Source organism: Lithobates pipiens, unplaced genomic scaffold (genome assembly GCF_037356315.1).
Source record: "Lithobates pipiens isolate NorthernLeopardFrog02 unplaced genomic scaffold, aLitPip1_a1.2 Scaffold_8, whole genome shotgun sequence".
Taxonomy (NCBI): Eukaryota; Metazoa; Chordata; class Amphibia; order Anura; family Ranidae; genus Lithobates; species Lithobates pipiens.
The window spans coordinates 172,867,466-172,893,768 of NW_027507903.1; the positions used below are offsets into that span (position 1 = coordinate 172,867,466).

Sequence of the window (26,303 nt, forward strand, 5' to 3'; positions counted from 1 at the left end):
GCACAGTGGGTGCGTTTGATGGTACAGTGAGGCTGCAATTGATGGGAGTTTTTTTCAGTTTGTTTACGCCCCCCCCCCCCCCCAAAAAAAAATTTGAGCACCAGCCACTGAACAGGACGCACACTTTCCAAAAAGTTAAATTTTTGTCTCATCAGTCCACATTCTTGGGGATAATCAAGATTTTTTTTGGTAAATGTGAAATAATCCTGTGTTCTTTTTGGTCAGCAGTGGCTTTGGAACTCTGCCATGGATGCCATTTTATTCTCTTTGTTATTGTTGAATCATGAACACTGATCTTATCTGAGGCAAGTGAGGCCTGCAGTTCTTTAGATGTTGTTCTGGGTTCTTTTATGACCTACTGGATGAGTCGTTGCCATGCTCTTGGGAGTCATTTTTGAAGTCCGACCACTCCTGGGTAGGTTCACCACTGTTCCACGTTATCTCCATTTGTGGATAATGGCTTTCCCCATGGTTCACTGGAGTTACAATGCCTTATAAAAGGCTTTGAAACCCTTCTTAGACCGATACATGTACATTACTTTGTTTGTAATCTGTTATTGTGTAATTTTATGTAATTTTTTTTAGATTGTGGCATGATGTGTGGCTTTTTGCGATCTGTTAGTGTGCTTCACTTTGTCAGACAGCTTTCATTTATGTGATTTCTTGAGTCAACAGGTCTGGCAGTAATCAGGCCTGGGTGTGGCAAGTGAAATTTAACTCAGCTTTTCAAAAAATTGTGGTTAATCACAGTTCATTCATGATTCAGCATGGGGGGGGGGGCAATTACTTTTTCACATAGGGCCAGGCAAGTTGAACAGCTTTTTTCCCTTAATAAATGAAATAATAATTTATTATTAATTGTTATTATAACATTTATTAAAAACGTTTCTTATGTTAAAAGTTAAAATTTATATTTCAGTGCTTGGCCATGGCATGGCAGTACATTACAACTCCTGTTAACCCTGTTGCATTGCAAAAATCATATTTTTATTTGTATCAATTTACTAGTTATTGCTTTATATTGCACATTTCGGGTTCAAAATGTACCAGCTGCAACATACACTACTTGAAACTGGTAATTGAATGCTTCCTGTGCTCCTGCTATCAAGTGTCAAGGCAATAAATAGCAGATCCTTCTAACAGCTGCATACATCACTTTGGACACAAATGCTCTCTACATACCTTGGCTCGTGGTAGTTAAGATAGGGATAGTGTTCCATCAGTTTCCATGTAATTCCATTGTCATAGGAGTAGTGGAGTAAAACACCTTCTCCTGGCTTGTCAGGAGCTTTGCATGTACTCAGGACAGATTTACTACCAATCCTTAAAGTAAATTGCAGAAACCTGTGGATAAAATGCATAAGCACTTTAATGATTAAAATGCCAAGCTTGCAGTTTGTTTAGAGATCTCTTTATAATGATTAAAATCAAAACTAAATTATGTTTACACTAGGCAGCTATTTACTTTTATATTTTCAAATACACGTATCTTTACTGAACATAATCATCTTTATAAGACTGCAAATTTTACAACGATCAAATCTGCAAAGTGCAAATTTTAAACTTGTATTCTGCTAATAACAATTTATAAATGGTGGCATCCCATAACAATCAGCAATCATTTATAACTGCTTGCCGGTCGGCCACAGTACATTCATGCACCCATTTCGAACAGGGCACTGGCTTTTGGCTATATCGGGATTTTGTCAGCAGGTCCTAGACAATGATTTATGGCTGAAACCTGCTGATTGGCTATAAGTTTACAAGCACACAGGGCTCTGTACACAGATCAGCAAGCTGGCTGTTTCTTCTCCCTGTAAAGCAGGGAGATAAAACAGCCAAATCTATTAATAAAAAAAGCACATATTACAGACATTTGTTAGGCACATAGTTAACCCCTTGATGTAAACCCCTTCCCAGCCAGTGTCATTAATACAGTGTTAAATGTTATATCTGATCACTTTATTAGTGTCACTATTGATTTCAGTGTCATTTAGTCAATTAGTGTACCTCCCAGCGAGGGTCTTTTAGCACCAGATTGCCCACCACACTACCACAGTCCCACTATAAGTTGCTAAATACTGCCATTATAGCATCATAGCTGTGTAAATTACATTATACAGTATATTCCAGATTGTAGACGCTATAACTTTCACACAAACCAATTAATATACACTTATTGTGATTTATTTGATGCTTGTAAAAATACACGTTAGAGACACTTTGGCCTACATTTATGAAGAAATTAGATTTTGAAATGTATTAATGGATATGTTTTATAACAGAAAGTAGAAAATATAAAAAAAAATTTTAAAACGTTCTGTCTTTTTCATTTATATAATAAAAAAAAAAAGAAAAACAGTAGTGATCAAATACCACCAAAAGAAAGCTCCATTTGTGTGAAAAAATTATATAAATGTCATTTGAGTACAGTGTTGCATGACAGAGCAATTGCCAGTCAAAGTATTTTTTGCTAAATAGCAAAAAAATGGTCTGGTCCTGAAGGGGGTAAAACCTTCCAGAGGTCAAGTGGTTAAGGGATCTGACTACCCTAAACTGATGAAACTCATTAAAACACCTTGTCCTGGAAAACACACACAGAGGTATTTTCACTAAAGAGGTATTTTTAATGATGCATCTTCATGACGAAATGTTGGGTGGAGCTAAGGACGTGTGACGTAGGACGCCGACTAGGACACGGCGGCCATCTTGTCAGTTGAAAACGATAGTCGTTACCATATGCTTGCCAGTCATTTTAAACATGTGAGTATACAAGCCCTTTCTTTTATCTAAATTAATTGATTGCTTGGATGCTGCACAATGAGTGGTCTTTTCTTTTATATTAACATGGATGCTGGAGTTTATATGTTGAAATCTTAAATGAATGGAAGCGGTCTCTGAGTTCCTTTGCTTAATATGAAGAGTATCAGTATAAATCTCTGTGGAGTGGATTGATGTGCAGGAGGATTTTTTTAAGTTTTTTTAGCGCTACACCTTTTTATTCAATTTTTAATACTGTGTGCTCCTTGCTTTTTTTACAGTCAAATGTGGATTTTTCATTTCACTTAAAGTGATTGTATACTGTACCTCTGAAATGAAAAATGAACAGCAAACAACTCTATGGTGTATACTAGCTTCAATCCAAAGAGTGTGGTTTCTGTCAGATCTCTCTTCTCTTTGCTATCTGCAAAAGGACCTTCTGCAACTTCTCTCAACAACACAGAATCTTGGGAAATGGCCCCACCCTCCCCTCCATAAGATGGTGTTTCCTGAAGAGACTCTGCAGAGGGGGTGTGTGTCTATCCCCTCCACTCAAGTCTCAGATTACACTCAGCTCCCTGCACTGTGTAATATCAAATCTCCACCTCGTGCCTGCTAGAGCTGAGAAAGGGCCTTTGATCTTTGTGTATTAGAAAGCTGTAAAGAAGAGAGGGCAATAACAATAAATAATAATAATAATAATAATAAAGATAAACAATTTATGTAGGGGGATTTGTTTCATTTCTGTGTATAACTCGAAGCTTGTCACTTCAGTGGGTATATGTAAGGGTTTACAACCACTTTAGGTTAATACTGCATAGACCAGATGAATTTAGCACATACAGATATTTTCTGAATGTGCATTATCTTAGCAATTTGTGCAGTATTCAGACAGTAAAAGTAAATTCCCAAAGATTATTGAAAAGATTATCACTCCATAAAGTAGATAAAAAATCAAGCTATATGAAAAACCTAGTGGCAAAGCTTACCTATTGCTTTAACAAGCTTTGTAGTTTATGGCTGCAAATACCTTATTTTCCTTATTTTATTAGTGGACAATTAAGCTTTGATCCCCTCTTCTTACCCCAGCTCTGATGGCTGAGGGGTAAAGTGTCTACTCTACACAACACTCTGTAGACTCCTGGTATATTGACAGTGATGATCACTATGGGAGCCAAGAGAAGTGCTGGATGGCATGATAACGAGAAATTAGGTAAGTAACCTGGTCTTCTTGTTGTGAAGATCAAAGAAGTTAAAGCTGCTGACAGGATCACCAGGCCATTTAGGGAACTCTTAAGATATTTCCTCCTGCTATTTGGGTTTCTGACCCTTTAAAATACTGGTGATAATTGAGTTTTCAGCTAGTGATAGAAGGAAAAAGTTGTGGCAAAATAATGGCTTATGAAAAATGAAAGCTTTCAACAGCTGAATGCAAATTTCATGTGATAAATCCAAACTTAAATGATATTTATGTTTGTGAGCTGAACCCTTTTAGGAGAAAATTATCATGAGATAAAATAATAAGGTTAACATAACAAATCCATCTTAGTGAACTGAACCTGTAGAAATTAGTTTTTTTTTTTTTTTAACTGTGAAAACAATCAGGCTTAGCAAATGAAATGAAGCCAATCATCTCATTAGTAAAACCCATCAGAACTCCTGCAGAAAGAACAGGTGGTTAGGTTCCACTTCATCAGTCATGACCTCCCTAAGCTGTTAGCATCTCTAGATTACTGGAACAGACAATGGTTTTCCTTCCTTAAATTCATATTTACATTAAACTCAAACTGTTATTAGCTGGTGTCAGGCTTATTTAATAAACAATGCAAGGAGCCAAGTGTAAGGCTCGGTTCACACAGGGGCGGCTCAGATCCGACTTCAGGTCGCCCCTAGTCGCCTCAGGTCGGACAACATTTAAAAATCAATGTAAGTGAATGAGAGCCGTCTTAATGCACGCTACTGAAGTCGCTCCGACTTCAAAAGAAGTTCCTGTACTACTTCAATCCGACACGGAAGGCGGCAGCGGCGAACCGAAGAGGGGGACAAGACCCCCGAAGTTGGAAGAAGAGGGCGGCGGCGAGGAAGAAAGCGTCCGGCGAGAAGACCCCCGAAGACGGAAGACCCCTGGAGCTGTGCAATAAACTATTTTATCTTGTGTGTTGTGTTTTTTTTTGTACTATATTTTACAGGTGAATGGGTAGGGGTACATTGTACCCCATACTCATTCACATAGGGTGGGGGGTCGGTATCTGGGGGCCCCCTTATTAAAGGGGGCTCCCGGATTCCGATAAGCCCCCCGCCCGCAGACCCCGACAACCAACGGCCAGGGTTGTCGGGAAGAGGCCCTTGTCCTCATCAACATAGGGACAAGGTGCTTTGGGGTGGGGGGCCGCATGCCCCCCTCCCCCAAGGCACCGCCCCATGTTGAGGGCACACCACGGCCTGGTACGGCTCAGGAGGGGGGGCGCCCGCTCGTCCCCACCCCCTTTCCTGGTCGGCCGGGTAGCGTGCTCGGATAAGGGTCTGGTGTGGATCTGGGGGGGACCCCCACGCCATTTTTTCGGCGTAGGGGGTTCCCCTTGGAATCCATACCAGACCTGAGGGCCTGGTATGCTCTCGGAGGGGGAACCCACGCCTTGCCGTGGAGTTCCCCCTTCAGAGCTCATTCTCTGATTGGCCACGGCAAAAGTCGCCTGGCCTGGGGCGACTTGTAAGTCGCCCCAGGTCGTGTCTAAAAGTCGTGTTCAAGTCGTCTCCAAGTTGCCTCACAAAGTTGTCCTGAAGTCGTGTCGCCCCTGTGTGAACTGAGCCTAAATTACAAAGTGCAGTACCCTTTTATATATTTTTTATCTGACTTCAGTACAAAGAAAGCAGTTTGGTTTCTAAAGGTTACTGCACTTTGAACCCTTTATCAAATAAGCTCATATTACAGCATAGTTATCAACCAGTGGTATGTGTTCCCAAAGGGGTCATTATGAAAGAACCCATTGAAACTTTTGAAAAACAGATCATACTGTAAATTAAATTGATCAGGATATCTATTTCAGCTATTTAAAGCTGGTGTAGATTTTTCAGAAAACAGATGCACATGAACATGCATTATGTACAATAGGAATTTGTGAAAGGGGCTGTATTAAATAACTTAGACAAGTGGGATACTTAGAAAAACATAAACTTTCTTAAAGGGTACATTTAAGCATAAACATCGTAGCTGAAAAAAGCTTTTCAGACTTTGCGGTTTCATCATTTACAAAAGTACAACAGTCATACAGATATATAGTATATATATATATATATATACATATATATATATATATATATATATATATATATATATATATACACACACATTCACAATCACTGATTACTGACCTTGACTGTGAGCTGTCAAGGAAGGTAGAAATAAGCTGCCTCCTCCCATCCTTGTTAAAAATCAAAGCCTTTCCACTTGCAAGAACACCGCAACCAAAACTAACTTCAGCACCACGGATAGAGTAGAAATTGTGATAGGAGGAAAGTCTGGAACTGGTGAAGCTTTCCGATATAAATACAGGGTAGGTTTGTGAAGCCATTTCACATGCAGGTCCAGAAAAGCCAGGTTCACATCTGAAAAGCAAGCAATATAGAAGCATCTGCAACAAATAGATATTTAGGGCAGACAAAATATACATTCTCTAATATGAAACTACTGATCTCTCCTCTCTCTCATATAATATAAGCTCAGGTGGAACATGAATCCTAAAATGTAAAATTCTTAACCCTATACCGACTTGAGAAACTTAAACTAGCAGTATTATACCCAAAAGAAAACATATACTATATTGTAGCACAACAATTCTTAGATGTGATGGCTGCATTAGTTTCCTTTTTTAGGCTTTCTTTTTTCTATTTTTATTTGGTGACCAGCCAGTAAGTCTTTTGCTTTTTCAACAGAAAAGCTCTCTTGTAGTTAGTCATGAGACAGCTCATTTAACACTAGCAGGGGTGGTTAAAATAATTAGCTTTTATTTGTTTGTGTAAAATCTTTACCCCAAAAGAAAAAAAACTGTTTGCTATAACTGATTTTAAAGTATTAGCTGGAATTCAGCTTTATTTTGTTAGGGTATTTAAATTTGCTAGTGCATCTAACACTCCCCTTCTCCCCAGCGTAACAATGCTGCTGTTTGCTGTGCTCCCTGTGCTTCCTTATCCAGAGCGGGGGCAGGAATTGTGTTATTGGCCAGATCAGTGGGGGGGAACGAAAAAAAGAAAACTAATGCATATACTACACCTAATGGTTGGTAAGCTGCAATATATTGTACTTTTGGTTTTGGGTTTAAAACTGCTTTAAGCCTTGCAAAATCACAACAAAGCCTTGCAAACACCAGTACTTTCTGATTCAGTTAACATGTACTTAAAGCCAAATTTTCAATACAAAACATCATCAATATTTAATAAATACTGGTGTCTATATCTCAGATGTGATTGAAACATAGGCAATGACAAGAATGATTAGACAATAAAGAACAGTAGAAAAATCAATATTGAGCAATCTCATTAGTCCAGATAAAATGGCATATGGGAGGCCTGATATTCACTGTAGTAATAACTTCTACAAGCAGCTCCAGCTGTGATACTTGCAAGATATATTTGACACTCACTTGCAGCCAGTTCTTGTGCATTGTCCTCGACCAGAGCAGAATTTCAGACAGGATGGGCCAATGTAAACTGTAAGAGAGAACTCATTTAGATGTCAGTTGATTTATGGGGAGAGTAAATGGGATATTCTCATTATAATGGAGAAGCTCATATTAAAAGATCCAAAATATAACTGTATTGAACAGTTCACATTTTCTAGTAGATTAAATCAAGCACGCTAACATATGACCAATAAATTGTGCCTGCTTAGCACAGCACTGACCCTTTCAATGTACTAAATCACTGAAGATCAGAATCATGCAGTACCTAAGTTGTGTATTTCAAGATGTGCAAGAATAGGATTGTGGAAATGGAAAGACAAAAAGATGTGGAGAAACGTTTTTTTTTTTAGCAAAGGTGGGACTGTAAACTGACCCCAATAGGCTTCAAAGATAGAAGTTAGCTTCGTAGATACTTAGCTTCATAAAAACTATAGAAATGGCACCAAGTTTCTCATGGTTGAATGTATGACAGATATTAGAGACTTTACATACAATAGAACTCCGGGCAGATATCATAAACAGGCATAGTGCAGCATTTATTTTTATGGAACATTCAATTCCTGGTAGGGCAGACTTTTATTTTCACTGAACTGGCTATAGTTACTCTAAAACTAGGTATACGGTATATATACAGTGGGTATAGAAAAGCATCAACCCCCCCCCCCCCCTTTAAAATATCACAAGTTGTTACTTTGCAGACAGAAATGAAAACAGACAGCTTTTGTTTAAGGCTCGGTTCACACAGGGGCGACACGACTTCAGGACGACTTTGTGAGGCAACTTGGAGACGACTTGAACACGACTTTTAGACATGACCTGGGGCGACTTACAAGTCGCCCCAGGCCAGGCGACTTTTGCCGTGGCCAATCAGAGAATGAGCTCTAAAAGGGGGAACTCCACGCCAAATTTCTGAAAAAAAATTTGGCGTGGGTTCCCCCTCCGAGAGCATACCAGGCCCTTAGGTCTGGTATGGATTCCAAGGGGAACCCCCTACGCCGAAAAAACGGCGTGGGGGTCCCCCCCAGATCCACACCAGACCCTTAACCGAGCACGCTACCCAGCTGGCCAGGAAAGGGGGTGGGGACGAGCGGGCCCCCCCCCCTCCTGAGCCGTACCAGGCTGCGTGCCCTCAACAAGGGGGGTGCCTTGGGGGAAGTGGGCCGTGCGGCCCCCCCCACCCCAAAGCACCTTGTCCCCATGTTGATGAGGACAAGGGCCTCTTCCCGACAACCCTGGCCGTTGGTTGTCGGGGTCTGCGGGCGGGGGGCTTATCGGAATCCGGGAGCCCCCTTTAATAAGGGGGCCCCCGGATACCGGCCCCCCACCCTATGTGAATGAGTATGGGGTACAATGTACCCCTACCCATTCACCTGTAAAATAAAGTACAAAAAAAAACACAACACACAAGATAAAATTTAATGCACAGCTCCGGGGGTCTTCCGTCTTCGGGGGTCTTCTCGCCGGACTCCTCCGCTATCTTCTTGTAGCTCTTTTACTAGCGGAGGAGCCCGGCATTCTTCTTCGTCGCCGCGGCCTCTTCTTCCGACTTCGGGGGTCTTGTCCCCCTCTTTTACAGGCGGTGGCCCGGTCTTCTGTCGCCGCTGTCGCCGCCTTCCGTTCTTCTTCTCCTGGAGATGTTGACTCAACGCTCTCTCCGGCCGCAATGCCAGGGACGCGCTGCGCGGAGACTTATTTAGGGACATGGGGCGGGGTCATCGGTTGATGTCACATGGGTGGATGTCACATGGGTTGATGTCACATGGTGACCCCGCCCCTTACGATGTCACAGTCCCGGAGGATGCTGGGACTGTCGCTATGTGACATCAACCCATGTGACCAACCCATGTGACACCGCCCCTTGTCCTTATATAAGTGGCAGCTGAGCGCGTCCCTGGGATTGCAGCCGGAGAGAACGTCGAGTCAACATGTCCAGGAGAAGAAGTAGAAGAAGAAGAACGGAAGGCGGCGGCGGGCCCCCGCCTGTAAAAGAGCTATAAGAAGGCGCGGTGGCCCGGCAGAAGAACCGAAGAGGGGGACAAGACCCCCGAAGTCGGAAGAAGAGGCCGCGGCGACGAAGAAGAATGCCGGGCTCCTCCGCTAGTAAAAGAGCTACAAGAAGATAGCGGAGGAGTCCGGCAAAAAGACCCCCGGAGCTGTGCAATAAATTATTTTATCTTGTGGGTTGTGTTTTTTTTGTACTTTATTTTACAGGTGAATGGGTAGGGGTACATTGTACCCCATACTCATTCACATAGGGTGGGGGCGGTATCCGGGGGCCCCCTTATTAAAGGGGGCTCCCGGATTCCGATAAGCCCCCCGCCCGCAGACCCCGACAACCAACGGCCAGGGTTGTCGGGAAGAGGTCCTTGTCCTCATCAACATGGGGACAAGGTGCTTTGGGGTGGGGGGGCCGCACGCCCCCCCCCTCCCCCAAGGCACCCCCCCATGTTGAGGGCACGCGACCAGGTACGGCTCAGGAGGGGGGGCGCCCGCTCGTCCCCACCCCCTTTCCTGGCCGACCGGGTAGCGTGCTCGGATAAGGGTCTGGTGTGGATCTGGGGGGGACCCCCACGCCGTTTTTTCGGCGTAGGGGGTTCCCCTTGGAATCCATACCAGACCTAAGGGCCTGGTATGCTCTCGGAGGGGGAACCCATGCCAAAAATTTTTTCAGAAATTTGGCGTGGAGTTCCCCCTTCAGAGCTAATAATTCTGTCAAAGTCTCCTCCGTATAGACAGAGATCCGACTTGGAGGCGACCTCCATTGAAATCAATGGGTACAAGTCGCCTACAAGTCGGATTGAAGTAGTACAGGAACTTCTTTTGAAGTCGGAGGCGACTTCAGTAGCGTGCATTAAGACGGCTCTCATTCACTTACATTGATTTTTAAATGTTGTCCGACCTGAGGCGACTAGGGGTGATCTGAAGTCGGATCGCAGTCGCCCCTGTGTGAACCGAGCCTTATCCAGCTGTATTTACTAGTGTAACTTAAAACATCCAAAATGAAAGCTATAACACCAGCGTCACAAAAAAAAATTCAAAAACAAAATCAATGAGTTGGAAAAAGGATCACCTCCTTATGTCTGTGTTTTGTTGAATTGCATGCTTACAACATTTAGTCTGTTGGGATATGTCTCTACTAACTTTGCACATCTAGACTTTGCAATATATGCCTACTCTTCTTTGCACAACTGCTCAAGTTCAGGTAAATTTGATGGTGACCGTTTGTAGACTGCAGTCTTCCACAGATTTTCAATGGGGTTTAAGTCTTGGCTCTGACTAAGCCATGCAAGCACATTCACCTTTTTTTCCTTTAACCACTGTGTGGTCATTTTTGCTGTGGGCTTTGGGTCATTGTCATGTTGGAAGGTAAACTGTCTTCCCAGTCACAAAGTTCTGGCAGAGAGCAGCAGCAGCAGATTTCCCTCAGGAATTTGATGATATTTCTTCTATCCTGACAAGAGCTCCAGTCCCTGCTGCAGAGAAACACCCTCATAAACAGGATATTACCACCTCCATGCTTTACTGTAGGAATGGTGTTATTTGGATGGCCAGACATTTTGTTTGGTTTTGAGGCCAAATTATTAAATTTTAGTCTCATCTGACCACATTAAAATACACCTTGAATATTCTGCTGCAGAATAAATTTGGGGCCAATGACACACCTCCCCGATGGTATGGCATGACGGATAAGTATCTGCCTGTATTTATCAACATTGAGGGCACCAGTGAGCCTGATCAAGTCTTTAACTCCATTTGCAGAAATGTAGCCCCAGACTTGCAAGAAACCTCCACCATGCTCCACTGTTACCTGCAGACACTCATTATTGCCCTTCCCTTTTTTCTTAACCCCAGTTTCTATGTTTTTATGCATAGTTGAGTTGTTTAACCTTGTTTACATGTCACAGGTATGGCTTTTTAACCACAATTCTTCCATGAAGACCACTTCTGGTTAGACTGCTCCACATAGCAGAAGGGTGTATCTGGGTCCCATTGGTTTCTGCCAGTTCTGTCCTGATGAATGACACTGCTGGACATCTTTGGATGTCAAAGGGAAGTAAGCATGATGTGTCTTTCATCTGCTGCATTAAGTTTCTATGGCTGACCACTGCATCTACAATCCTCAAGGTTGCCTGTTTCTTTGTGCTTCTTCAAAAGAGCTTGGACAGCAGATCTTAAAACCCTAGCCAACTTTGAAATCTTTGCCTGGGAGAGACCTTCCTGATGCAGTAAAACTACCTTGTGTCTTGTTGTCCAGTTCCTCAACCAGTTTTAAGCCTCCTAAACAGCTGTTTCTGTTTCAGTTAGTGTTTTTCAACCTACATATGAAATTGATAATTATTAGCACCTACTTGGAATAACTGATTAATTATACAGCTGACTCTAATCCTATAAACTCCATGCCTGACTGAATGTGCAAGTGTCCAAAGTGTACACATGTAAAAATGGATGCTGGTTTGAAGCCAATGGGTAGTCACACCAAACATTATTTTGATTTAGATTTTTCTGTTTGCTCAATTTGCGTGTGTACATATATACTTTTTTCTATATATATATTTATTTATTTAAAAATATATAAAATAATAATACTCTCTCATATAGTGTATGTATATTATAGCTCATAAACACTATATGACATAACCTTAAAAAAAAGTTCTCATTATTGTGCTCTATATATGTGAATAAAATATACAGCTGAATATTTATGACCATGTCACCCCAGGGTGAGTAGAAGTAGCATCCAATGTCTATAGATTATAAAGGAACTTGTCATAACAGACAGATGCAGTGTCTTTTGTCTGCATATTGTATTATACAACTGTATTATGATTATGTCATGCAGAAATTATGTTGTGTCCCATGTCTGCATGGTGTATAAAAGGATTGCATTATGATCACATCATTGGTCAAGTCAAGTAATCAGATGAAACATCCAATGTCTGTATAAAGTATGGTACAATTCTACTGTGATAATATCATGGTAAATAAAATATACTAAATTAAACCTGTTGGATGATAAAAACAATGTTTTTACTAAAGCTGCCTCTGTAATACTGCAAACTCATCCAGATAATATTCTTGATAAATGTCAGACAGCAAAATGTATGTTTCTGAATTCTTTAGACGTGTGTTTTGAAAGTCTTTTTTCATGTAGCACAAGGCACTAGCATTTTAGCTGGTAGAATATTCAGATAGTGCCTTATTCTGGTTTGGGGCAAATTGATTAGAGAGTCTGTGTTTAGCCATGACAGTTCCCAACGATAACTAATCAATAAGATATGCTTGTTTATTAACTTCCAACCACCTGGACTTTACAGTCTGTAGCAGCTTTAATCCTGTTCTACTTTTCAGTCTTGCTCGGAGTGAATTATAACCATTAACACAGCTGAAAAGACATCAATGCAACAAACAGCACTCTCTCCCATGGAAGTTTTCAACCAAGTTGCAGATATAATTTCTTTGTCAATGTTTCTGACACAATTCTAATTAGCTAGGGGTGACTACCATCACTCATTCTCTAAGGACCATGACATATGGATAGAACTAAGAATTCAGATAAGGATATCCAATGTTTGAGGTCTCCAAGAGATATAACAAGGCAGTAGAAAATTCAAATTGCAAGCAACTACGGAAGTATCAACAACTGATACATAAATGTTGTCTATGTTTAATGCAAAAAAATTGGATTTTTAATTTACCCGTAAAGTCTGTTTCAAGGAATACAATACAGGACACAGGCTCTATATTCATTATGAAGACAGGTTCAACACTGGCAAAAAGGGAAGGCTATACAACTTTACTGACTCACTTTATATAACGCCACCCACTTCCAGTTAGTGTCAGTTTTGTAGCAAGCAATAAGGAGGACAGGGGAGAGGGTTCTGTTTCCTGTACTCCAGGATATGTATTTTACTGACAAATAAAAAATCCTAGTTTACTAGTCGTTCAGTACAGGTCATAAGCCATTTAATCATTATGAGTAGAATGTCCAGAAGCAGCCCACCTGAAGGGTGGGCAAAACAACACCAACAGGCCCACATAATAAATGGGCCAAGAAGGCTATACAGACAGCTTGTAGCCCCTTACGCAAGAAGCTGGCATCAGAGAAGGCTTGAACATCCACCGGGTAGAATTTAATAAATGTATAAACAGAGGCCCAGGTCGCAACCTTGGGAAACAGAAGCTTGATGCTGAAAAGTCCAAGAGCACTAACATATTTGGTAGAGTTTGTTTTACCAGATAAGGGAGAAACCCTTCAGGCAATAGGCTCCAATGATAATTTGTCTAATTCACCTAGCAATGGTGGAGAAAAAGGCAGAAAGACCCTTGCAGGAATCTTCAGGAAGCACAAAAAGAAAATCTGATTTCTGAAATGGAGCAGTAGCTGAGAGCTAAACTCTCACCACGCACGCCACATTCAGATAATAAATAGAAATTTCCCTTGGGTTTTTTGGAGCAGGGCATAAGGAAAGAAAAGGTATATTCTTAAGGGAACACTAAGGCAGCGTACACACGGGCGGATTGTCTGCCCAACTAAGTTCGTCAGACAATCCGACAGACAGTCCGTCCAAATTTTGAATGAACGGACTTGACCACACACGACGAACAGACAGTCCGCTGAAAACTTGCGCGATGACGTGTACAGCACGTACGACGGGACTAGAAAAACGACGTCCAATACACTGCAATGCAACCTTCGGCCGTGTAAATCCTTTCTGAGCATGCGCCATACTTAGTCCGTCCAACTTGCCTACACACGAGTGGACTGTCCGCTGAAACCAAGTTTGGACGGACAAAACCAAGTTTCAGCGGACAAAATTACGGAAATTCCGAAAGACAAAGTCCGTCAGACTGTCCGCTGAAAAAGTCCGCTGAAGCCCACACACGAGCGGATTGTCCGCTGAAACGCGGTTCAGCGGACTAAGTTGGGCAGACAATCCGCCCGTGTGTACGCGGCCTAAGGTGTACATTTTGGACAGAGAGGACAACTGATTCCGGAGATGCATGAAAGAGGCCATCTACGTCACAGTGGAACAAATTACTCTACCCCAGTTTTGGCAACACTCCACACATTTAGCCATGCAAACTGAAGGATGATTATTTATAAAGCCTTCCTAGAGGTTTGTGCAGGTGGACAGGACAAAACTAACTATTTAATTCACCCATTCAGGGAACAGCAAACTGATAAAATGTACTGCAAACCCTTCCTCACCACAATCTTGAATATTACCATGGACTGGTCAGACTATGGACACAGTAAAGCTCAGTAGAGCAGAAGTTTATTTTTGTTTGATTGACGGCAAGATGCCCTTTTTCTTCTGTTTGGAAATCTCCTGTGCATTAAACATGGTGTTTTCCTAAAGAGATTGTGAGTTTGAGTTTGGCCCTGCCTTGAGTCTGATCCCCTATATATATATAAAAAAAAATATATATATATATATATATATATATATATATACACACACTTACACATTGTATATAAATAATACGGCTCAGCAACTGGTGCCCCCAGAACATGACACTGACAAAGAGCTTTTAACAATCGCATCAGTTGGTCTTGTGCACTATAACTATACCTGAATGAAAGAAAAGCCTGAAGTATTAATCGATGGCCATTGTATTCCTTTTAAAGTTCCTTTTTTATTCTGGCTGCAATGAAATGTTGACTTACTGTATATGTGGTGACTTTGCAAAAGGCATTTTCATCAGATGTCAGTTTACAATGCTCAACTTAAGATAACACAACAGGCTAATGTGTTGCCATGTGTTGCTTCATTTTGCTCAAGCTTGGGTTACTTTACTTTGTACTACACTAATGATTAAATATGTTTTGTATATGTGTGGATTATGTATCATAAAAGAGCTTATTAAAAGGTTTGTTAAGGTATTATTGTGATCTTGTTAGTAGATAAAACACTTACTGCAGATTGATGAATTATACTGTCTTAAATAATGAAATATATAGAAAAGGACAATCTAATATACTGTAAAGGGTTACAAGTCTGTGTTTTTCAAAGCAGTCGGTGCATTTATTGAATTCACACTCTGCCTCCACAGTCAGCATCTCAGCTGGCAATAAGATAGCATGAAGCATTCACTGCCATATGTTGTTAGAGTTCCATGTAAACTATTATTCAGATCTACAAACCAATATATATGTTAACCCAATTCCAATATTCTCAGCCCCACTCCCCCCCCCCCCCTACAAATATACATGGTCCAGTTGTTTAAAGAGTGGGTAAGTACTAGATCCTTCGTTTTTCTATTGCTGCTTTTGTCCCCATTTGAAAGATTTGTCTTTATTTTCTCTCACTGTGGCCCCTAAGGCATTACTGTGAGCTGAACTTCCTGTATCCCCCTCATTTAAGGCCATGCTTCACATATCTCATAGTAGACTCATAATTGGTAAGGTTGAAAAAAAAACTCCAGTGCATCTAGTTCAACCTGTGTGTGTGTGTGTGTGTATGTTTATGTCTCTACCACTTTGCATGTCCATGTATATTGTGCTCAATAAGATGCCCATCTAAAAGTCTTTTGAAATTAGTGACACTTCCCGCTGAAACAACTGATCTGGAAGGGAGTTCTACATCCATACTGCTCTAACAGTAAAGAACCCCTTATGCCTTTAAACTGATTTGCGTCCAACTTCATTGAGTGGCCACGTGTCTTCTTGAGTGACCTGAGACTAAATAGTTTCCTCCCAATGTTGGAATTACCATTAAAGTGTAAGTTCTCCTTTACAGAAAAATCTGTAAGGTGAATTTACACAGGACACCCCCCCCCCCCCCCTGTCCCGCTGACCTGTTGTGTGGCAATCTCCTGTTATGAGCCCCAGTATAGCCATGTCAGGGGCTTAGAAATACCCTAGGCATTCACGCATCTTCTTCCCTGCTGACAGGACAAGCTATGTGGGTTCTGATTGGTCAGCACCGCCCATGTGACGGCACCAACCAATTAGAATGCTCCAAAATGTCCCTCCTGATGGGGTATGTTTTAGAGATTCAGCTGTGGGGATTTCTAAGCCCTGGACCCTTGAGGCAGCTATACCGGGGCTCAGAAAGGGAGATGGCTGCAATCCAGGTCAGCGGGACTGGAGGAGTGAGGAGGGGGTCCTCTGTAAGTTCACCTTACAGATTTTTCTGTAAAGGTGAACTTGCCCTTTAAGGTATTTGTATATCACCATCAGATCCCCTCTCAAATGTCTCTTCTTTAGGGAAAAAACATTTAATGTTTGTAATTGTTTCTCATAACGGAGGTCCTCCTGTCCCTTAGTTCGGTTGCCCTTCTCTAGACTCTCTTCAGTTCCAGCTCATCCCTCCTGAGGACTGGTGACCAGAACTGGACAGCATGCTCAAGATGAGGTTAAACCAGAGCTTTGTAAAGTGGTAGAATTATAGTTTTATCCTCCAACCATTTAAGGACCAGCCACCACAGTTGTACTGCGGCAGGTTGGCTCCCCTGTGCAAATCGCCATGATTTTACCCTGGCTCTAGGGGGCACAGAGCGACAACAGAGCTGATGCGCGTCCCCGATGGCCTCGATGTCCACCGGGCACCCGCGATTTTTCCTGAGAGAGACAGAATGAAGATCTGTCATAGTAAACAGACAGATCCCTGGATAAAACAAAGGCTACCGTTTTAATGTTATTGACAGACTATCATACATTTTTTAATTCTTGATTTTGTCCACAGATACATTTAAAGCAGAGCTCCACCCAAAAGGGGAAGTTCCGCTTTAAGTACCCCCCGTGCCACATTTTACAAGGCATTTTTGGAGGGGGTGGGTCCCTATTTTTGACAGGTACCCATTCCCACTTACGCTCGGATAGCCTAGGCGATCCGAGTGGAAGTTCTCTCACTCCCTCTCATCTTCTGGGACATGCCACAGGTCCCACAAGATTGCCTGACTATTTTGAAGGTACAGTGCACACCAGCTGAAGCTGCAAGCTATCATAGAGAGGTGCCCACAGTTGTAATGCCGGTGCCGGCAAGAGGAGAGGGAGAGAATCGAGGGTTCAGGTGACCACATTGCTGGATCCTGGGACAGGTGAGTGTGTGTTTATTAAAAGTTTTAATAAACACAAAAATGACCGGAGCTTTGCTTTAAGAATGAAAAATAGGTCACTGTCTAAAAGAATGTACGCTGTAATTTTAAAAAAGGTTAATGTTACAGTTTACATACAGTTTAAAGAGAAGCTAGTCCAATTATTACAGTATTTGCAGCAAGGTTAAATGAGAATATACTCTCTGAAAATGTAAGATTTTGAAGAATTTTAAATTTAAGAAGTTTATATAATAAAATTAAATATTTTGGGTTTGAATACTAACTGTTATCAAGTGCCCACATGTTCCCCATAACTGGCCCATTCTGTCTCCAGCGAATTCTTGTGCCTCTCGTCAGAGCTGCATTTGGAAGAGGAATAGTAATTCTATTCCACCTGAAAAAAAAAATATATATTATAAATAAATATGTACAGTATATATATATATATATATATATGTGTGTGTGTGTGTGTGTGTGTGTGTGTGTGTGTGTGTGTGTATATATATATATATATATATATATATATATATATATATATACACACACACACACACACAAACATTCGGGTTGTTCGAAATTCTACAGGTTTTTTATCTTATGTATCTTGCATGCATGCAAGGTAACAAAAACCATCCACAGTCTGAACCCTCTTCTCAATCCAGCGCTGTCCTTGACTGCATTTCTTCTCTCCCTGCTCTCACAGGCTGCGCTGATATGCCAATGTTCTGCAAATGGCTCCTGCTGCTGTCGATCAAATTCTGGGAGGGAGGGCAGGGGGTGTGGCTGAGCCATGCTGTGTGTGTATAGGATGTAATGTGTATAGGATGCACACAACTTGTCCTGCGAGGGCACCATAGTACACAGCTTGCAAAGGGGGCACACATAGGAGAATAGGAGCAGAGAGTGCTGTTAGGGGACCCCAGAAGAGAGGAGGTAAGGGGGCAAGGGTAAGGGGGCAAGTATAGGCAAGGGTAAGGGGGCAAGTATAGGCAAGTATATCACCTTATTATTTTAATTAAAAAAATGAAACAAAGGTTTACAATCACTTTAACAGCTGATGATATATCAGAACCATTTTTTTTAGGAAATGAGTTGTAATGTAAAATATGTAAATAAAAAATGAATGTCTTTGTGATATTTAGCTTATTAAAAAAATTACCAAGATTATACTGGCCCCCATTACACTAGCCACTAATTTAAGGGGTCACTACAAGAATAACCAACAATGTAAGGGGTCATTACACCACTGAACTCTACCACACTGACAACCAAAGTAGTTTAACCCAATTTTTCAATGTAAGGAGGCACTTCTATCCTGGACACCAATGTAACATAAGGGAGGCATTACTATTTGACCACAAGTGTAAGCGGAAAGTCACTAGCTACCACCAACATAAGGGGCATTACACCACCTACCACTAACATACCGTAAAGCCTCATACACACCATCAGTTTTTCTGCTGAGTTTTTCCTTCAGATTTACCAAAACCATATAATACGAGGTCAAACCTTAGGAGTTTCAATTTGAATGCAATCAGGCCGGCCCTTGTAATAAATGGTTTTGGTAAACCTGAAGGAAAAACTCAGCAGAAAAATTGATAGTGTGTATGGGGCTTAAGGGACACTTCACTACTGACCACCAAAGTAAGGGGGCATTACACCAATGACTTAAATGACCAATGACAAAAAAAAAAGGGTAACCAAACAAGGAAGGGCCCTTTGTACTGTTTTAATACTATTTTCAGTTTGTTTTTTTTGCTTATTGAAACGATAAGCAAAAAACAAACTGAAAATAGTATTAAAACAGTACAAAGGGTGCTTCCTTGCTTGGTTATCCTATTTGTTTGTTTTGTTTTTTTGCTTTTTTTTTAGAATGCACGATGGCTAATGAATATTTTGCTATCCAGTTTTTCTCTTGTAAAACACTAGCACACGTGTTCTTTAATTTAGCAGTAATTTTTTTTACCAATTTGACAACAATTTTATAGGTGATTACAAATCATTACAGTAGAAAACGTTACATAGGATAGATAAGGTTCATTGAATCACCAAAGACAGACAAACAGATATAAAAATTACAGGAAATACCATACCCACTATAGTTGTCTGATGAGTAGACAGTGCTATGGGGAAGATGGGGTCCAGCACAAAGCTCGGGCAGACATTCAGAATGCAGTAAAGACCAAGACCGGCCATGATTAGTTGAAAATTCCAAGCTCACACTAGCAGTAAATATAAAGTTCCATTAATATTTATTTGATTAAAAAAAATATAGAAATAATGAAGCTGATTTACTAAAGGAGCTAACAGTGTTTACATAATAATTGTGTGAATATTCTATTCTAATATTCAGTTGTGCGGATGAAATAAGTAAACAGGGACTTTCTTTACGCAAGATTGGGTAACTGAAGTTAAACTGAAAGTAAAATTGAAGTTTAACAGTATTTTGACATTTTTGCGCCATGAAAAACCCTTGAATGGTTATCTTCACAGTAACACTAAAGAATATGGAATAGGTTTCAGCCCTGTCAGCAAATGATGCTCTGTTTATTTTCTTGGATAAAAAGGTGAAGCAGTCATGTGATTATGGAACATTATCAAATTAACACATTTTCCTGCCTTGCAGCTGTGGTTGTTTTCTATATACTGTAAATATATAATTGCCATAGCAAACGCATTAAAAACTATACTCATAGTAAGAATAAAATATTTCACAGCAGGCAGGTATGAATGAATGTTTTGCATTTCATTGAATAGTCCCTTATCATTCATTTAGTATACAGAGACACTGTGTAACATGTGCCCTTTTATGCCTTGTATTCCTGACAGGAAAGCCCTTCTGCCCACCATGGGAGTTCCTGTGATGTCTAAAGGGCATCAGGCAAAAGATGTCAGCAGGATTAATTAGCAGGACACTTTTACATTCCTTCTATAAATAGCAGAAATGTCAGCTGATCTGCAGTAATTGTCCATTGATAGCGCTGGTAAAGCATAAGGCATAGTGCATTTGAGAATTTGCTTTCACTCTGGCATCATATCCTTCTGTACCTGTTTCCTGGCTGATGAGAGCCACATCCCAGATTAATAGAGAACTGTATCATGTGGGATTCAGTAGATGGTAGAACTGCCAGCACATGGAAAAAATCTACAGCCCACACATTTAATTTGTATCCTCGGTGACTATTTTGCTTAAGACAAAACTTGGTAGCTGGAGTCTGCAGATCCGGGCTTATGACAGTGGAAACCAGTGATGGAACCTTAAATATAAAAAAATTGTAACTTAGCTATAATGATTAAATAGTATCCCAGCAATAGATCTAGTATTTGCAGCAAGAAAAAACAGAACATTCCCAAAAATGTTTATGTAGTCATACGGTTGAAAAAAAGTTTGGAAGCAACACACATTTACCGTACATACATAGCTGAAGCAAAAGCAATCTGCTATGATTTAATTGCAGTATATTACTAAATATAAGGCTATTAAAAGGAACACACTTAAAATGATAGCATCTATTTTTAACCTGTTAATGTCTAGGCAACAACCTAGAAAAAGAACTTCAATAAACTGCAAGGCTATGCCAAAATAAGCTATTTTGAGAAATGTGCAGTTCAATAATGATCTATAATTGCTTACAGAACCATTGCTGAGACTGGAAGCATTTGATTTAATTATTTAAAACGCCAACTGTGAGCTGGCAAATTGGATAGACAGAAACATTTTCATTAGTCGGGGTAAAAGTTACAAATTTTATCAAAATAATAGACATTATAGAAAAGGAAAATCCAACTTATCAGGCATCAGCATTCACAAAAAGGCTTACTTATAAATAAATGGAAACTTAGGTACCTTATTTGTTTGCATACAGGTTAATGTGCCCATCACTATTTGAAGGTATGAGACAATAAATACTTCCAAACAGAGAACTTGTGTCTGGTAAACTGTCATGCTCTCCACACTGCTTAATTAAATAAGCCAGAAACCATGTGCCAATAAAACCCACATTAATTGCTATTTTTAGGTTCAATTTTGGAGCAAGTGTTAATCATAGTTGGCTAACTATATACAGTATCTGACAAAAGTGAGTACACCCCTCCCATTTTTTTAAATATTTTATTATATCTTTTCATGTGACAACACTGAAGAAAGGACACTTTGCTACAATGTAAAGTAGTGAGTGTGCAGGTTGTATAACAGTGTAAATTTGCTGCCCCCTCAAAATAACTCAACACACAGCCATTAATGTCTAAACCACTGGCAACAAAAGTGAGTACACCCCTAAGTGAAAATGTCCATATACTGTATATAATAAATAAAGAGTAGATAAACAGCACTAAAACACTATGTCATAAAGTCTCTCATATTTAATATTAGATCTCACTGGACTCAGGCTGGGAGACAATCCTATGGCCATATTGTTGTAATTCAGCCCACTCCCTAGGCAACAATATAAACGTTCATTACATATCTACCTATTAAAAAACAGCAAGAGCCTGTATCTCGGCCAAGTGGAAGCACAGAAACCTTGTCACTGTGGGTCAATAGAGTTTGTCAGTTGATGAGAACACAGGGATGGCTAGGTGGAACATTTAGAAATACACTCTCTTTCCCTTCTTTTTGTAAAACTTTGCATAAAGAAAATTAAATAGGGGACTCTTTTGAGCCCGATACCTTATAAACCCACATGGGGTCAGTACAGTCACTTGACAACTACTATTTGATTGTTAAAATCCTGTGCCATTGTTCAGGGCCACTAGTTTTCTATGTTATGTTTTATATATACTCTGTTCTGTAAAAGAAGAACATTCTCGCCATGAAAGAAGTTACCCAAACTTGAGTTCTTTTATACTGGGAATGCTTCCTACAAGGAAGGGAATTTACACCCCAAAATTATAAATATTGTATAGGCATACATGCAAACAATGAAGTACTGTATTTATTGGCATATAACATACACTTTTTCCCCCTTAAAATAGGGGGAAATTCGTGTGTGCATGTTATATGCCGATATAGGCTGTCACCGAGGGGAAGGAGGGGACGAGCGCCACCGAAATAGACAGAGCCGAATCTCCTGTGTTCTCAGCTCTGTTCGCAGTCACTCTCAGTCCCACCCCCTGGACAGCTCCTAGCATTGACTTCTCGGCATTGGACCAGTGTTATGTCCATCATAGGATCTGGGCCAGGGGATGGGACTGGGCATGACACCGAGCACACAGGAGATCTGCCATTGTCTATTTTGGCAAGGCTGCAGATGGACACTGATCAGGCCACAGTGATGAGCAATGCTGCAGATGGGCACTGATCAGGCTGCAGTGAGGAGCAATGCTGCAGATGGGCACTGATCAGGCTGCAGTGAGGAGCAATGCTACAGATGGGCACTAATCAGGCTGCAGTGAGGAGCAATGCTGCAGATGGGCAGTAATCTGGCTGCAGTGAGGAGCAATGCTGCAGATGGGCACTAATCAGGCTTCATTTAGGATTAAGGCTGCAGATGGCCACTGATTAGGCTGCAGTGAGGAGAAAGGCTGCAGATGGGCACTGATTAGGTTGCAGATGGTCTCTGACCAGGCTGCAGTGAGGAGCAAGGCTGCAGATGGGTACTGATTAGGTTGTGGATGGGCACCGATTAGACTGCAGTGAGGAGCAAGGCTGCAGATGGGCATAGATCAGGCTGCAGATGGGCACAGATCAGGCTGCAGTGAAGCTGCAAATGGGCACAGATCAGGCTGCATTGAGGCTGCAAATTGGCACTAATCAGGCTGCATTGATGCTCACTGACCATTATTTTGCTTCAAAGTGGTTTATTTAAAAAAAAATCTTTTTTTTCCTGAAACTTCCCACTTAAATTGGGGTGCGTGTTATACGTTGTCACGTGTTATACGCTGATAAATGTGGTATGCATAAGAATAAAGTAACATTCTTTTAGCTGCTAGTGCCCTCTTAAGGGAAAATAAACATACGTTTTGACATTAATGGTAGCAAATGTTCCTTATAAAGAAAATTTATGTAGATTCTTATTTGAAATGCAAGGGTTAAATGTCATCAGAGAAACAGGAAGGCTGTCACTGAATGACTTTGTCCTGGCTCTGCTGGGTCAGCATTGCAGCAACCAGCATATCTACAGTGTCAGCTCAAGTATATTACTCATGAAAGGTTTACAGGCTTATATTTGTGTCTTTATTACACATAATAGTTAACTGAAGGTATCCCATCTCTGTGCTCTCAGACTTACCTTGTAAGAGGAAAATGCCAGTGTATCCATAACAATATGCTCCTTCCTGCCATCCACTTGTGCATAGAGGAGAACATCATGCTCATGTGATTCTCCTGGACTGCAAATTCCACCTAAACATGAGCATGTTTGATTATATTGTACATTAACTAAACAGAAGAAAACACATGAAGACAACAAAACAACAAGAAAATTTAGCTTTCGTCCAAAAATCTACTCTGTAAACTTCCAGAATTACTTTTTGTTCAAGGCCTTTGGATTATATTCTTTCAAAAGGCCTATTTTATCCATATGTTTTTATATTGAGGTTAGAAATAGATTAAGTACACACTGGGGACTTTTCAGGTGCCAAATAAATGTATTACATATACGGTACATATTGTGTATATATATCTTAGGGTATTGCGCCTCCCCCTATATACACATTATATATTAATAAAAATCTTTCATTTTATTGGTATACATGTAAAAAAAAAAGCTATGCTTGATACACAGAAGACAAGTGTGCTTTTCCTGTGGAGCCTACTAAAACCCCAGTACATTCAAGTGTCTTAATGATCAACTTTCCATAATGCACTTTTTTCACATATTATCCTGATTACTCAACATATCAGAGCAGTAACAACATCAATAAAAGTGTTAATTGTAGTTATAGAGCCCAGACAAATTCAATTTGTTTCTCAAGTTAGTTCACTCGCTTCATCAGGAACTGTGAAAAAGGCTGAAAAATCAATACCCTAGAATACCCAGGAGAAGGCACCATGGGAGCTAAAAAACAGGGTCCTAACCATCGGGATATACCACAAAACAATGGATTTTATTTGTATTCACTCTTGTCAATGTGTGAAATTGAGCTCACAGGGCTTCACCAAATATTGCAGCCAATCAATTGGCTATTGGCTACACTTGCAGGGTTGCACAAACTACCGTGGCTAACCAATGGTTACTTCTCACTTGCATATGTCCTTGTTTCCTCTGTCTCAAGTATCCTCCTGCATCAAGGGAAGGAACTATACTAGTGTAAACCCATACTAGTGTAATAAATTGTACTATATATATATATATATATATATATATATAAATATATATATATATATATATATATATACAGTATCTTGCAAAAGTGAGTACACCCCTCACATTTTTGTAAATATTTTATTATATCTTTCATGTGACAACACTGAAGAAATGACACTGCTACAATATAAAGTAGTGAGTGTAAATCTTGTATAACAGTGTAAATTTGCTGTACCCTCAAAATAACTCAACACACCACACCATTAATGTGTAAGCCGCTGGCAACAAAAGTGAGTACAAACCCTAGGTGAAAATGTCCAAATTGGGACCAATTAGCCATTTTCCCTCCTCGTGACATGTGACTCGTTAGTGTTACAAGGTCTCATGTGTGAATAGGGAGCAGGTATGTTAAATTTGGTGTTATCGCTCTCACTCTCTCATACTGATCACTGAAGTTCAACATGGCACCTCATGGCAAAGAACTCTCTGAGGATCTGAAAAAAAAAATTGTTACTCTACATATAGATGCCCTAGGCTATAAAAGGATTGCCAAGACCCTGAATCTGAGCTGCAGCATGGGGGCCAAGACCATACAGCGGTTTAACAGGATGTGTTCCACTCAGAACAGGCCTTGCCATGGTCGACCAAATAAGTTGAGTGCACGTGCTCAGTGTCATATCCAGAGGTTGTCTTTGGGAAATAGGCATATGAGTGCTGCCAGCATTGCTGCAGAGGCTGAAGGTGTGTGTGGGGGGGGGGGGGGGGGGTACGGCTGTCAGTGCTCAGATCATACGCCGCACATTGCATCAAATTGGTTTGCAAGGCCGTCGTCCTAGAAGGAAGCTCTTCTAAAGATAATGCACAAAAAAGCCCACAAACAGTTTGCTGAAGACAAGCAGACTAAGGACATGGATTACTGGATGTCCTGTGGTCTGATGAGACCAAACTAAACTTATTTGGTTCAGATGGTGTCAAGTGTTTGTGGTGGCAACCAGGTGAGGAGTACAAAGACAAGTGTGCCTACAGTCAAGCATGGTGGTGGGAGTGCCATGGTCTGGGGCTGAACGAGTGCTGCTGGCACTGGGGAGCTACAGTTCAATGAGGGAACCATCATGCCAACATGTACTGTGACATACTAAAGGAAAGCATGGTCCCCTCCCTTCGGAAACTGGACTGCAGTGCAGTATTCTAACATGATAACGACCCCAAACACACCGCCTAGATGACCACTGCCTTGCTAAAGAAGCTGAGGGTAAAGGTGATGGACTGGCAAAGCATATCTCCAGACCTAAACCCCATTGATCATCTGTGGGGCATCCTCAAACAGAAGGTGGAGGAGCACAAGGTCTCTAACATCCACCAGCTCCGTGATGTTGTCATGGAGGAGAGGAAGAAGACTCCAGTGGCAACCTGTGAAGCTCTGGTGAACTCCATGCCCAAAAGGGATAAGGCAGTACTGGAAAAGAATGGTGGCCACACAAAATATTGACACTTTGGGCCCAATTTGGACATTTTCACTTAGGGGTTTACTCACTTTTGTTGCCAGCGGTTTACACATTAATGGATGTGTGTTGGG

At 40.9% G+C, this 26,303-nt stretch overlaps 1 protein-coding gene across 4 annotated transcripts in view; it reads right to left on the minus strand.

Annotated features, from left to right (window-relative positions):
* Positions 1-26,303, minus strand: part of RELN (reelin) — a 651,259-nt gene that overhangs the window by 295,042 nt on the left and 329,914 nt on the right. For all 4 annotated transcript variants that reach the window (XM_077471873.1, XM_077471875.1, XM_077471874.1 and 1 more), the window contains exons 13-19: positions 23,711-23,823; positions 20,529-20,737; positions 19,574-19,702; positions 17,765-17,874; positions 7,401-7,467; positions 6,133-6,366; positions 1,183-1,344 (exon numbers count right to left, since the gene is read on the minus strand). In XM_077471873.1, the coding sequence (XP_077327999.1) occupies positions 1,183-1,344; positions 6,133-6,366; positions 7,401-7,467; positions 17,765-17,874; positions 19,574-19,702; positions 20,529-20,737; positions 23,711-23,823 (1,024 nt within the window). The remainder of the gene's footprint in view (positions 1-1,182; positions 1,345-6,132; positions 6,367-7,400; positions 7,468-17,764; positions 17,875-19,573; positions 19,703-20,528; positions 20,738-23,710; positions 23,824-26,303) is intronic.